We start from the raw sequence: 14,579 nt of genomic DNA, 5'->3' as shown, positions 1-14,579 counted from the left end.
CTTCTGAACTATCTGACCAGTGGCAATATTTGGAGCAATGAACTGGATCCCTTCCCTCGTTCTAAAGAGAGTTATCCTAGGTTTCACCCGAGTGTCTTGGGGTTCAACCAGGGATGAATCCACCTCGATGGACACATAATTGACAGCCAAAACTCCCACTGAAGGCAAGGGAAGTTTTGCCTGCGGGAGGACGGTGAAGGCAGGCCTGGTCTAGTCTCTCTGGATGTGGCACAGATTTTTTCTCCAGGAAAGTGGGTACTTCAAGAGGAGTCGCGCGTGAGCAGCGTTGAGTCTAGTTTATCATTTCACAACCCACCTTCACCCTTTGCGTAAGGAAACAGTTAAAAAAAAGCTACCGTACAACCAAGTAAAATGCAATTATTGTGCTGTCTTAGGCAGTCAAGAACTTAAAAGGCAAAAACAAAAAGAAAAAAGATTTTTCACATGTTTATCAGTTGAGACCCTAGTTTTCCCCTGCCTACAAGAGTCCTCAGCAAACAGTATACCAGCCTCCCAAACAAGGTCCAGGCTATTCCAAAACAGCGTGAGCAAATTTTTCACTGTATTCAGATGGAAGCTGATGACTGAAAGATTAGTGCACATTAACCGTGGCTGATGAGAGCAACCTTTAGAGAAATTCAAGTATTCATCAGTAATCCGTTCGGTTCAGAAATACGTTTGTGATCTTTAGTTTCAAGTTTCCAGAAACAGAAAGGAAAAGGGAAAGGTCACCTGTTGTGTAAGAAAATAATATTGCAAACCGTGCTATTACATTTGACCAGGAAAGCAAGGCTATTCAGTTGGCGCACAACAATTTTCTCCATGCCTTGCTTTTGGGGAGAGAAAAGACTTAAGATCACTTTCTCGACACATGCACGCACCAGCAGGTTTTCCTTCTGCGTGTTGTAACAAACCCCTTTAGTGCTCATTCCCGATAACAGCCCAAACCCAGCACGAATGAAACTTCTACGGCGCACTTCCACCACCTCTCACACGCATTTACTTAAGCCTCACAACACCCCTGTGAGGTAGGTAAATATTATTATACCCATGTACAGATGGGTAAACTGTAGGCACAGAAAGGTTAAATCGTTTGCCCAAGGTTACACAGCAACTTCGTGGCAGAGCTGGGGTCAAAACCCAGAAGTACTGTCACCCAGAAATCTGCAATGAGTTTTAGACCGTGGCCACTTTCTACACTCGCTGTAAAAGACCATCTGACAAACACAGCATTGCACAAATCCAAATAACTCCGCATATTACAAAGTGCCTGGTTTTCAACAGTTGCCTTGCTGCATGTGTCCCAAAGGGAGCGTGGGAAGTAAAGTTTATGCTCTCAAATCATATTTGCCTGCTTGCAAAGCTTGCTTTTGTTGTGGGTTTTGCTTTCTTTTGGTTTTTAGTTTTTTAATATACAATAGTCCACATTATTTTTTCAACGACATCGCTTTCCAGTTGGGTGGTAGGTATATCGGGATATACATTAAGGTCCAGATGGTTTATCCAGGTTTATTTTGTCACCGATTGCCTCCCTCCTCATCAGTGGAGAGCCAATGGGACATATGCAGCTATCTGTCACCTCATTTTCTCATTTTTCTCATTATCGTACTGTCTGAGCTTCAAGTAAGGAACAAGGGTTGAACACAGGCAATATCTAGCACAGCAGGAAGGCTCCTACCTTTCTTCACATCACACCTCAACAGAAAAGAGTCACCACACCGTTATTCCCAAGTTCAAACACAACAGAACAATGAAGGGATTCTGAACGTGCCCATGAAGAAATAAGCGGATTGCAACAATCTCTAGCGTCACCCAAAGGTCTGGAAATGCATTCTGCACACAGTGAAAGGTTTGCCCACGTCTATTTGGGATAGCCTCAAATCTTCTCATTCAAACCAGGCTGAGATTCTCTGCACCAGAATACACCTGAGCTCCAAGGAGAAATAAAAAGAGCAACCGTAACCCTGGGAAACTACCATCCCCAAAGCCCCAGGGCTTTAGGCAACTGCCAAAATAACAACATGCAAGCTTCAGCAAGCAAAGGGTACACAACGGAGTTCACATCATCCCTACCATGTAGCATCAGCTACCTCAGCTTCTGCGGGGATTGGCATAGACCTTATTTTGTTGTGGTTATCTGGGTTTTTCTTTTCTGGGTTTGTTTTTTTTTTTTTGCATGACCACATCCGATCTGAACAGAAGCCAGAGAACAGCTAACCCAGTAAAAGAAGAAAATATCCTAGAAAAGCCTGTCTCCACAATTTTCCGCTGGCTCCGGCAGCTTCCAAATTGTCTCTTGCCCAAGCTGCCCAGCAAGCAGGCACTGAAAGGTTTTGCAAATGCACAGTAGTAAGTTGTCCTTTTCAAAGCACCTCTGAGCTTCAATGAAATCATGCTGGACGAACCTCAGACCACATTTTCTTCAGGAGGTTTAGTCATGCTGCAGGTATGTGGGTGACAGGTGTGTCATGCATTTCTGTGTAGGGAAGGGGAGGAGGGATAAATTGTGAAGTGAATCTTGTGGGTACAAAAATATATCTGAAGAGCACAGGACGACTGCTCTCTGAAAGTCAACAGCAATGCTCCCCTTGCGAGCAGCATCAGCCAGGTTTTAGCAGGCCGCTGACTAAAGCTTGAAATTAATTTTGTCCCGTTTCATCCAGTCAGCTTTAAATAAAAATACATGCAAATGTCTACTGACTTTTGGCAGGTGCAGAGAAGGACAGGATGAAGCAGACAATTAGCTCCAATCCAAAACACTGAAAATATATATATTTACACTTCAAATTGGTGGCTCTCCACTTTCCACTGGTAATTATACAACACTGACTCCCCTTCTGCGGTTCAGGTTGGGTATGGTGCAGGTGAAAAATGCCTCGTGTGGGTGGCAAAGCATGGCAAGGGCACGGGCAGGGACCTTGTAATTCCTGTATTTCTGTTGTTGATTTGGTCTGGTCTGAATCATTCCTGTCTCCAAATTAGCTGCCTACAGATGTGTAACGCTATCACACTAAGCATGCCAGCCATCTGACACGGATGGAGGGGTGGACGGATGGGTTGACATCAGCACGATAAAAGTGATGCTGTTTTTGAAGTAACCTCAGCAAAAAGAACAAAGTGAGCTGAAAAATAGCTTGTCCGTTGAATTAGGCAGAAAATAGAAAAATGCCAGATCGGAGCTGATGTATTCCACCAAGTCCTGAATCCTGGTCTGGGGCACATCGTTACATCTTTATTAGTAAACGAAGCACTGCCAGGATCCATTCTGGCCACGAAGCCAGCTGACGAGTGCTGGCCCCATCCACGCTAGCGAACACTTTCACCCCCGATACAGAGTGGCTGCATCTGAACTGCCAACTGGGGATTGCCTCTGGCCAGGTGCCCAGGGCTGGCTGGAGTGGGTCAAAACCATACCAGGGAAGGTTTGAACAATATAACAGTGGGGATGGTGGAGCCCTCACGCCCTGGCTTTGCCCTGGCACAGCATAGTTGGGCTGGTTTAGATGATCCCAGGGTGAATCCAGCAGCACAAACATGCCAGAGAAGTTGCCCACTGATCTTGAGATGTGAATAAATGTGGGCTCATCCTTCGCCGTGACAGTTTGGAAAAACCCCCGTGCGGTATCTTCTGGCAAGAAGGTGGGACGCGGTATAACTTAATATTGGGAAGAAGCTAAGGAGTTAAAACCCAGGTGAAACTGAAATAAGTCACTGGCCATCCTGCCAAAGTAAAAAATCAAAGAGACCCTGTGCAAAAAAAACCCAAAAAACCCAACCAAACCCAAAACCAGGAGGCGAGGACTAGACTCTTAGCACTGGGATTAGTACCAATAAAGAGCTGGGGGCAATTTTCCTCCCCGAGCTTTTGGCTTGGCAAAAGGCGCTGTTTGGCAACAAGATCACAGGCAATCCCAAGAGGAAATGGTCACCACACCAAACTGTCCACCAGGAACTCGTAGGGTGTAGTGGTAGAGCATGTGCTTTATATTAAGGCTGTAATGAAGTCCTTCAAAGAGAAATAGTTCTCCAGGGCTGACACAGGCTCTCACTGGAAATCTTGCTAAATCAAGATACCAGTGGATATCATTCAAAGAAAGGACTAATAGCGGAGGCAGAAAGTTTATGCGACTAAATGCAATGAAACAGTCTAAACACGCAGTGGAGGCACCCGCCTTCATTGTTATCCATACTACGAGCCATGAAGGAGGAGGACTTTGGAACAGGGGTGTGTCAAGCCCTTAGTCAAGCTGGTTTGGCTGTGAGAAATTAGCACTGCATTGAGAGGTAAGGTCACTTCTAGAGTGTTTTGCCCCTTCACACCCGTAACGGGTTGGAGAGGACGGCTGTTGGTGCGGTGGTCTGGAGCAAGGGTCCTGTTCCTGAGGGAAGGCAGGCTGCAGATGCTCATGAGAGGCAACACTGAAGGGTCTCCTCCTCGACTCCTGATGAGTGTGCCTCGGCTCGTTGACTCATCTCACTGTCCCGGTGCAAAGCGGCAGGGTCCGGCTGTTCAGGTGGGGCCAGGGAGTGGGATCACATCTCCAAACCAGACCTCAAGGTTGACAAGTTCAGGGAAGGGGACGTTCTCATGGTGCTTTTGAAAATGAGGATGCTATCTTCTGGAGGAAATGTCCCCGAGGAACAGCAGGGTTGTTTGTCATCCATTCCTTTTTCATGCTTATGCCAATGAAATGCAGATATGTAGAGGAGAGCACTTCATGGAAGGACCAAGGCTCTCCTTTACACAGGGCATGAGTCTTAGGGAACTGGATCAGAGTAAGTCTACACTGGTATTAAAGGTAAGTCAAAAGAAAGTCCTGGGAGGAGAAACGCAGGCCTGTTGCTGGAGGATGGGCACCTCTGTGTTTTTATGACTCAGCAGCTGGGGACAGCAAGTTCACTTCACAAATTACCTCTTTTTATGGAGACAGCATACTGATTAGGGAAGGAACAGGGTGAAATGTTACTAGGACACTTGAGAAGGGACTGGTTATGGGACACAGACAACGGAGAAGGGAAATGAAAGCTTTTCACAAATATGTATAATTCTGTGTGCATATATGTATGTATTTATGCGCACGGTGGACAAGGTACTGGGAATTTAGGTAGGGAATGACAAGACAAAAATCCCTCCCTTTGCATGAAAATGTGACCATCATATTGGGTGTAATCAGAGCCCAGAAACATTTGCCTGAAATGGAGTTTGACTGGGAATTACAGTACCAGTGACAATTTGGCTTCTTATAAACTTTGCCGTGTGTCTATAGTTTGGCGTGAATGAGTTCTGCCCTCCTTGAAAGGGACAGACACCAGTTAAAAGTTTTCTTTACAAAACAAAACGAAACAACTGAAGAAACCCCAACATTTTCTCAGCACACTGCAAAGGACCACTGATTGAAAAAAATGTTTCTCTTCAGGTATATTCAGGCGAAGAAAGCATTCAGCTTCTTTAAACTGTTGTATAAAATTGGTACTAGTTTCTTTAAATACTATTATAATTAAAAAACCCAACTGATTCCTCAAATTAAAAAAAAACATAATCATAATTAAAAAATATCCCCCCTCATGCTGATCTTCTCTTCAGAATAGGTCAGCATGGGAGTTTTGCACCCTAGACAGTTACAGTATTTCTGGAATAAAAAATTGCAAGTACACACAGAAAATACTACAGCATTCACTTAAAAATATCTCATTTTGTCGTTGTTGTTTTCCCCTCCCAAGCAGAGGGATGGTGGGATTGAAAAGATGCCCTGAAACGGGAATATTCCTTTAAAGGAGCAATACTCTCGAAACGGAAAAGGGTGTTGGACAGACGCAAACCCGTGATTTAACTTGAAACAAGAGATTCCAGCACAGAAACAGAATTCGAGAGATGTGAATGTTCAGACACCGAGCGGGTTATTTGGAAATGTCAAGACAACCACACAGCCCTTGGCAGGTGACCGTCTAGGCTTTGCCATCATCGGAGGTGGCAGCATCTCCTTGCAGTGAGAAGGCTAAGCTAAACCACGATGCTCTCGCTACGCTCTTGAATTTCCTCTGGTGGTGTTTCTCGCCATGTACTTACAGTAGAGGGTGACACAAGACAGTTTTTATCAGCAGTTCCCCACAGGTACCGACTTGAAGAATTCTCAGCTAAATCACAACAACAACATCAACAAAAATACAAAGCACCAAATCATCTCAAGACGTGAGTCAGTTTACAGGTTATTACCGTTTGAAGAAGTTTGTTGGTTGTTTTGTTGTTTGTTTGTTTGTTTTTATCCCGATTTTCATGTTTTGTTTTCCTTAAAAACAAAACAAAACAAAACAAAACAAAAATCAAAACCCAAAACCCCCAAAATGGAACAAAGGATGCTTTACAATCACTTTAAGGCTCGCACTGAATGAGACATGACAGGTCTTACACGAGATTACAAATAATACATGTATGCCTTTCACAGCCTTAAAATGATACAGTAGGTCAAATTATTTTGCCAGTCACTGATCAAGTATTGTGCCTTTAAATTGACTCGCTTTTTGCTACTATGCTGAGTTTTATTATTACTGAAATAGTTATTAGATATGTGTAAATGTACTTTAGTATCATGTTTTTGGTATACAATTTCAATGTTCGCAGATTTCTTATTTTCCAGAAATCAAGGTGGCAGGCCTTATTCTGGGCTCAGACGGTTGTTATTTCCTCCACTGAAGTCAGTGGCGCTTTAGCGTGTGCAATTGTTCGGAACAAGATCAGATACTGTATTACCATATTCATCTGGTGCAAACCGACCATTACGCGTGGCCCATTTACACGAGGAAAACGGTTACGCGGTGGGATTGCCTTTGTAACACGTGGTGGGATTGCGTTTGTAACACGGCTTGGCCAAGGCTTGCAGGCTTGGCCAAATGGTGTTATAAATGCGTTGCCAAATTTAGTTACAGACCTGATTTTGTCTTCCAACTGTTGGAAAAAATCAAACTCCATTGGGGTTGTCTTGGCTTTGCTTTCTTATCTTTAGACATTTGGGGTTTTTTTTTCTGCTAAATCCAATAAGAGCAACAAGATTTTGTTTTCATACATTTCTCTCTTTTTGTTGTTGTTGTTCATTTTTTTCTTTTCTTTTTTTTTTTTTTTTTTTAAATTTTACGGTTTGTATTTCAGTTGGTTCGTTTTTTTCCTGGCATATAATCATCAAAGAGTTTTGCATGAGAAAGGTGACAGTACTTAATGAAACTCAGCACCTAAGGGCATAAGGCAGTTGTAGGTTTGTTTGTTTGTTTTTTTTTTTTATTTTTCAATCAGCACCAATCCCATAAATAATGTTCTACACTTGGTGTACGGTATAAAACTGATGTGGAGATGCCTCCTTCTCCACCTGTGAATCCTAGGTGTGGAAGTTGAAATACTGTTTCTTGTGTGTAAAAAACAAAAGAAAAGTTTTTCTTTTTGTTTTTACTTACAAAACATAGAGAATATCTTTTTTTTTTTTTTTTATACATACAGCAACCAGAAAGAAAGCTTATCTGAAGGTTTGTGTTTGTTTCATGATCTGTGTTTACCGTAAACAAAAATAAGGTCCCCTCTTTTACTTTTGCTTTAAGGAGCTTTTAAAGTGAAGATTCATATTGTAGCAACTCATATAAGAGAGGTCCATCTCTATACCTAATACCTACAGCTGTGGGGGTGACATACTGGAGGATGTTGATAGTTCTTCTTAACCTCCTGTCTACAAAATGAGCATCCCATGCAGGGTATCTTTTTCTTGGGATGTCAATCTTAATGAGAGGCCCCTCTGGGGGGTAGGGTCGCCCAGATGGAGTAGATGGTACCATTGCTCTCACCTGGAAAACGGGCAAGCAAGTGTCAGCTGTGAGTTCCTCCTGTTGCTCCGTGACCGCTCTGGTGGGCGTAGCCTGGGCCCCCCGGTACCCAGGGGTTTGGGGTGCCATGGGCTCAACATCGGGGGGCAAAGGAATGCCCCAGAGCAGCTCGGCGCAACAGGAGCTGGCAAAGATCTTAGCTCTTGGCCCCATGGGATGCAGCACACCATAATATAACAGCATCAAAGCTATCCCAGCAGCAAAGCTAAGAAAGACACAACACAGTGCTGGCACGGCATATGAGTCAGTAGTGTCAGGATCTCTGTAAAAATACCAAAGGAGCGTCAAGGCAGCGTTCTCCGTCAGGACTACCGTGTAATACGCAAACATTCTGTATCGAGTCCGCCCTTCCTTGACATTAAACCAGCAGAAAATGTACACAATCCCTACCACCATGTTGAAGAGGATCTCCTCCCACTTAGACATGCAGAAATCTGTCCCACCATGGATGATCCAGAAAGCCATGGCACACCAATGGACCACTACAAAGATCCCAAAGTAGAGCTGGAAGATGGAAGCAAAGAGAGCAAAAGAAATAACTCGGGATGAGATGGTGAAGAGGCGCCAGAAGAGATGGATGAGGGCCCCTCTGTAGCTCATACTCTTCTTGTCGTCCCTAGAGTCCCGAAGAAGCTTGTGATAGGAGGCTAGCACCCAAGCCAGGGACATCAGGGAGGCCACAGAGGACACACCTGCCGGAAGACACACAGATCCACTGAGTTAGACAGGAGGTTTGGTTGAAAACATCATCTGCTCACTACATTATTGCATCTGGGGCAGGCTCAGTAGCCCAGAGGTTGAACTCACATCAGGTTGTCCTTATAGTCTAGAGGAGAGAAATACAGAAATATCAGCGGTGGAATTGGAAATGATGCTGTATTCAGGGCTCCTCTGACACAGCACATTATGCTTATATTCCTGAGCTGTCGGCTCTGCCACCCCACCCCAGCTCTGCTCTTCTTACAGGGAACAGCCTGTCCTCATCCTGATGAGATCCACAGTTGAGAATCTGAAATCCAGATCCCATCTGAACGCTGCAGCCCAAGTATGAAGGTTACTTTCTGCAGAAAGGGGTCCCTCTTGCAGTGCACCATTGCAAGAGCAGGACACCTGTATTCCCTGTGACCGCATGGATCTTTTTTATTCTAAAATACTTTCATACAAGCAACATTCATATTAACTTGTACTTGACTCTGCCTTAATCAGGAGTCCCCGTTTGCGTTTCCTTTGGGAAAACAGGCAGGTTTTTTGTCACCGTGTGGTCCCATGGAGACGAACAGATAAATACAGGGAACATTAAGACTCATCAATACCCACCAAATGGTCCCAAAACAAAGAATCTGATCCCTCCAGCAACTCCCCTGTCCCGTTTCCAGGATGGACTGAAAGCCTATGTTGGAAGTAGCTTATGTCCAGCTGTCTCCTGGATGGCCTACAGCTCCAAGTCATAGCTGTGTCTCCAGCCCTGTCTCATTCTGCTCCTGGTGGAACCCCCCGAAGAGACCCTGGATCTGGTCCATGCCCTTGCCTGGCCTGGGGCTGCTGAGGGAGCCATTACGACCATGCAGCTCTGCCCAGTGCACTCAGACGCTGTGGCACTGCTCCCATCAGTGAGGGCATCGGCTGCCCTGGGGCCATCCTTGGTTCCCAACTCATCCCCTTGTGCCCTGGCATGGGGTGGGCACCCCACGATATGCCAAAAGGGCCTGATCTTATTCCCCATCACAACCAACACTTCAACTATTTATTTGCTCCAACGGATAAAAGAGCACCCCGCCACACTTCGGGAGCTTTTGAAAATACAATACCATTGATTACCGCAAGGGTAAATTGAACAACTCATCGAGCAAAACATCATAATAAAAATGAATTGACATATTGCTGGGAAAAGAAAAGGCCACTGGCATCTCATTCCTTTGCTCCCACCGCTGCTCACTGCTTTGCAGGTGAGGGAACGGATGATGGACTAAGATCCGTGTTTGGGAAGATAAGTAATTTGGTAGCTATACTTTGATTGGGCCTTTGCCAAAGATTTCTCTGGGAGCACCACCTATAAAATCGAAAGGAAAAATGCTAATGGTTTCAAAGAAAACAAACAATAACAAACGCCCCTCCATCTCTGGTGTGTAACATACTGGAAATTAGGCCCGGCTCTATTTTGCTTTTACTACTTTAAGAAAACCCAAGCAGCATCTTGCTGCAGCTGCTAAGGGTTAAAAAGCCAAAATGTCTGAAACCCCTACATTTCTCTTCTCCTGTTTTCTTCTCACTCTTCCCTCTGCCCACAGGACCTGGCTCCCACGGGGATGGAAGGAAGATCCACTGGCTCTTCAGACCTCACTCTAGAGAGTTTATCTTCTCTTCTTTGAGGAGCCCACCCCACACTGTGTTGGGGTTAGATTTCCACCCCCTCCAGCCTAGCTATGCCTGGAGGAGAGGTGCTGGAGAAGGTGGCTGGGAAGGATGGCAGACCTCCACCTCTGCCCCTCATTGAAATTCTCCCAGCCTGCAGGTCCACCAAAGCTACACCCTTCCACCAGCTCTCAATACCTTGGCTTATGGCTCACACGTGCATTAGCATTTCAGACTGAATTTTAAAAAACAAGCCACAAACTAGTAAGATCAGTGGCCTTAATGAGGGAAGCTTTAGGCCACCATCTTCAAGAAAACCACAATTTTCCCCAGGTTCTAAGCCCTCAATAAGAAGCACTTGCATATAGGACTTGGCGACTCTAATGGATGGAAACTTCTAAAAGTGAATAGTCTCAGCCCCAAAGAGATGTCGATAAGATTTATTTTTAAACTATCAGATGTGTTACAGTTTTAGTAGACATAATTAAACTTTTGGAAGGCTAAGCAATGCCACAGAATTCTTAAGGTAAATGCTGCTATGTGTATAAGTACTGCTTGTTGAAGTATCTTCTAGCTATTCAGTTTAAAAACTTTCCATGATAAGCAGAAAAAAAAGTAATACATTGCCTTATTTTAGTGCTGTTATACCAGAAACTTGTATGGCATTAAATGTACCTGTATAGCGAAACTGAACCAGTGCCAACCCACAAGAGAGAGATGTGTCCCACTGGCTTAAAATGTTTCTCTTGGGTTCGTTTATTCTATAATAGAGAGAAGAAGAAAATACACCAGAAACAAAACCCCAGTATACACATAAAGGCTTTTCCCACTGCAAGGTTTTCAGTGCAGAAACCTACACTAATCACAGTCTTTGCTGTAAATCGCACAGAGCTGGCTGAGACTATGTGTGTTGAGTCACATATTGCACGGTACCATGCCTGCTGATAGTCATCTGAACGTCTCATCGAGTCAACAGAGAGAGGCAGACACCCCCAGAAAGTGATTCACCCTGTCCTAAGATCCATGTGTGGGACAAGGGGGGGTTGACTCATGCTCCCAAAGTTTCTGTCTCCATCCCTTGACAGGGGAGTGCGGGGACTTGCGAACACCAGCAGTCAGGTGGGATGAGTCCTACCCTTACGAAACAGTTTGTTGCCTCCTCATTTGCACTAAGATCTGAGGGGGGGGAATGAAGTTTCTCCAGAGACTTTGACATATTCCTGCAGTTGTTTAAAAATTCATGACTCTCGTGAATGCAAATTTGGCATCCTAGGGATGAGCAGGGTCTGGACCTGGGTGTAAAGGGGTGCGATCAGTAGGTGGATGTCAACAGGAATCATGGGGTGATATGATGACTTCTCCAGTACTTCTGACTGTGTTGCCACAGAAATTCTTCCCTGGCTATTTCATACAGACCTAAATGACAAAGCACACCTTGGCTTTTGTCATCTTGATCATGAGTTTCTCATTCCCATCTTTCCCTGTTAGTTCTAACCTGTGATATCATCATACAATAGTCAATTCTCACAGACTATGGGATAAACTGTTCCTTTCTCTTCCACTTCTCCAGGCCTTATTTCTAAGCAACTAGAGAGGTCTCTCCAATTATAACTAGAACAAAAAGTCCTGGCAAGTTGGATCACATGGGAAGTACTTTTTTATTTTGATTTTGACTTTTGCACATGGTGACTGACGCACCTTCATCTAGTGTGAGTGGGTTTCAACTCCCTTCCAAGGTTTGTTTATCAAAGGGTTGGGGTTGGTTTAAAACTGAAGTCACTTCAAAAAACCCACTCCCACTCCTCCCACTCTGTGCTTACTCTTGGGAGTGGAAAATACCCACCATGCACCGCCACATCTCTGTGGGCATTCTCAAGCCAGGAGGACGTCAGCTACCATGAGGCTGGAAGCCCTGTTGCTGCATCTGTGGGATCTGTACCCCACCTGCCCATAACAAGTCAGACTGGCCTAGACTGGGGTTATCTTCAAACTCTCTTCATTGGGCTGTACGACAGCCCTTGAACTCCTCCTATCACCTGCTAGAAGCAATGAGTGACTCGCAGGCCACAGTCAGCACCATTGAGAAGTCAAGCCCATGTATCTTGAATGACACATCACAAGAATTAGTCCCCCAGATCCCTTTAGTAATATGCCCTGAAGTCCTCACGGTGAGACATCTCCTAACCTACATTCAGAGACAGAGCTTTATCATGTCCCCATTTGACAGGAGAAGCACCAAGACTGAAGGATTTATCCAAGGTCTCATACAAAATCTGTGCTAAGGCAGAGAATAGATCTCTCTCACATTGCATTTCAGACAGCTCCTACTCTAGAGACTCACCTCGGGGTGTCCATGGGTGAGTGGTGTCTCTTACTTTACTCAACGGAGAATTAAGGCTTAGTGCAACCATCACAGGTGGGAATCCAGCAACATTTGAGATGCTCTAGGATATTCCAGACCTCCATGTGGGGCTGGCAGATGTGACAGACTTGTATACAGAAGACAAGAATATTCTGGAGCTGGGAGCTGGAGTGAGGCAGGGTACTCAGGGCACCTCAAATGACACTAGGCAAAAGTCAACCAAATTGTTTCCTGACCCATCACAGCTAGTGGAGCCAGAGCTGTGAGAAGGTTGTTGTTTAGACCCTGTGGCCATATTGCCTACATCTCCACTTAACACAGGGGAAGCTTGGACACCCCCATCACATGGAGACACCTCCGTCAGAGACACCTTTATTTAGGTGTCTGACTCTGGAGCTGAACTCGCCCGTCATCTTAAACTGCTTTGATGCTGACTTCTTGCCTTAGTAATTCTGCCTTTCTCAGGGGACCTAATGAACAGTCCCCAGCTGTAAACACACGTGGCACGGAGGCTAAGCAATGGTAAATGGTGAACAGAAATGACAAAGCAAGGGGAAATGAGGCATCTATATAAAAGGCTAAACTTTCTGAGAAGAGTGTTGGACCAAGGCATAGAGTCTCTGAGAAGGGGAAACAAGAACCATTGCTTGGGATCATGAAAGCATGAGTGGACTAGACTATAATGCAGGTAGTGGTCTGATAGGGGAGAAGAGCATGAACCACTCTGAATTCAAGGGAAGGTTCTGGAGCCTTGCTGAAGCTCGCAGGGGCAGGCTGAATTTCAGCCTGTTTCAGTTTTCATCCTCTAGTTCCTACTGATGGCCCAGAAAAAGAAAAGGCCACCTCATAAATATGACGGGGCTCTTTGAAAAAAACCACATCCACAAGAGAGTCTCAAAATAATGACTCCCCTTAGATTGCCATTGCTGTTTTTAAAGCCCATATATGTGCAGGAATAAAAACAGCGCATGGAAAGCCATCCCAGTCTATCTGGCCTATTCATACTATGCAATTACACATGGTTTTACAACTAGTCTAATAAAAGCTGTAGACAAATCATATACACACACAAAAAAAGAATATTTAAAATGAACAATATATCCATTTTTTCCTTACTCACAGTGTTGTTCAGCTGAGGAGAGATGTTTTTCACTAGGGGTATGTACAGTTTTCATCATGATTCCAGCTGCAGGTTATTGGCTGTAAGCAATCTGAATGCACTTGCTGTAGCATATTCCCTAAGTATTTACTGTGGTGCCTGTCCCTTTAAACCTGAAAATGATGCTTAAATGATGCTCTATTTCTTTTTTTGACATTAATTCTCCTGAAGACTCTACTAAAACAAAATGGGAAGATACCAACATTTCTCCCAGGTGAGCTGGGCAGCAAATACTCAGTGTGACATGGAACCTTCCATCAACGCCTGTACGAAGGCAGCGCTTGCTTAATGCCAAGTGCCACGTCTCGGTCCCTCCCCATCACTGGCTGGCTGCTCAGGGCTCTGTGCTGTGAACCCTGTTATCGCGTTTTTCCCCTTTGGGTGGCACATTCCTCCCTGAAGCTCACTATGAATCTAGGAACAGGCTTTCATTTTGATGCGCATAGAGTGAAAATGCGTTTATACACAAGAGATCGAGCCAGACTCTGCTTTTGAAACAACGTCGCCTGAAAGTCGCTCCCCCTTACTTTTTAATCTGTTTTAATTTATTGGCACCAGTGTAAGAGGGGTCAGAATCAGACCCCAGGTCTGATTTTCATTTGTACCTGCTGGAGTCTGATGCTTGGTCTTTCTTTTTTCCTTCTCTTTCAGAGGAGGGAATGACTTCTGTCTTCTTTCCTTCATTTTCCCGCTTTGTTTTTCACTTTGAACATGGAAAAATATGGATCGTTACCGGTATATAAATAATAGAGGGCTGCATAGACCATTTTGCCATTCATTTTCCTCATAGGATTTCAGGACACTTCCTTAACCAGTCCATTAAGGCAGATGAGCCCTGTTCCA

At 44.6% G+C, this 14,579-nt stretch overlaps 1 protein-coding gene across 1 annotated transcript in view; it reads right to left on the bottom strand.

Moving 5' to 3' along the window:
- Positions 1-361: 361 nt before the first annotated feature.
- The window catches only part of XKR6 (XK related 6), a 192,970-nt gene continuing 178,752 nt past the window's right edge, over positions 362-14,579 (bottom strand). Inside the window, exon 3 of the mRNA XM_064448269.1 lies at positions 362-8,555. Coding sequence (XP_064304339.1) covers positions 7,591-8,555 — 965 coding nt within the window. The 3' untranslated portion in view covers positions 362-7,590. The remainder of the gene's footprint in view (positions 8,556-14,579) is intronic.

This window comes from Phalacrocorax carbo, chromosome 3 (genome assembly GCF_963921805.1).
Source record: "Phalacrocorax carbo chromosome 3, bPhaCar2.1, whole genome shotgun sequence".
NCBI classification, from domain to species: domain Eukaryota; kingdom Metazoa; phylum Chordata; class Aves; order Suliformes; family Phalacrocoracidae; genus Phalacrocorax; species Phalacrocorax carbo.
The sequence above is the reverse complement of the archived record's forward strand: the minus strand, read 5'-3'. Positions and strand labels throughout refer to the sequence as shown.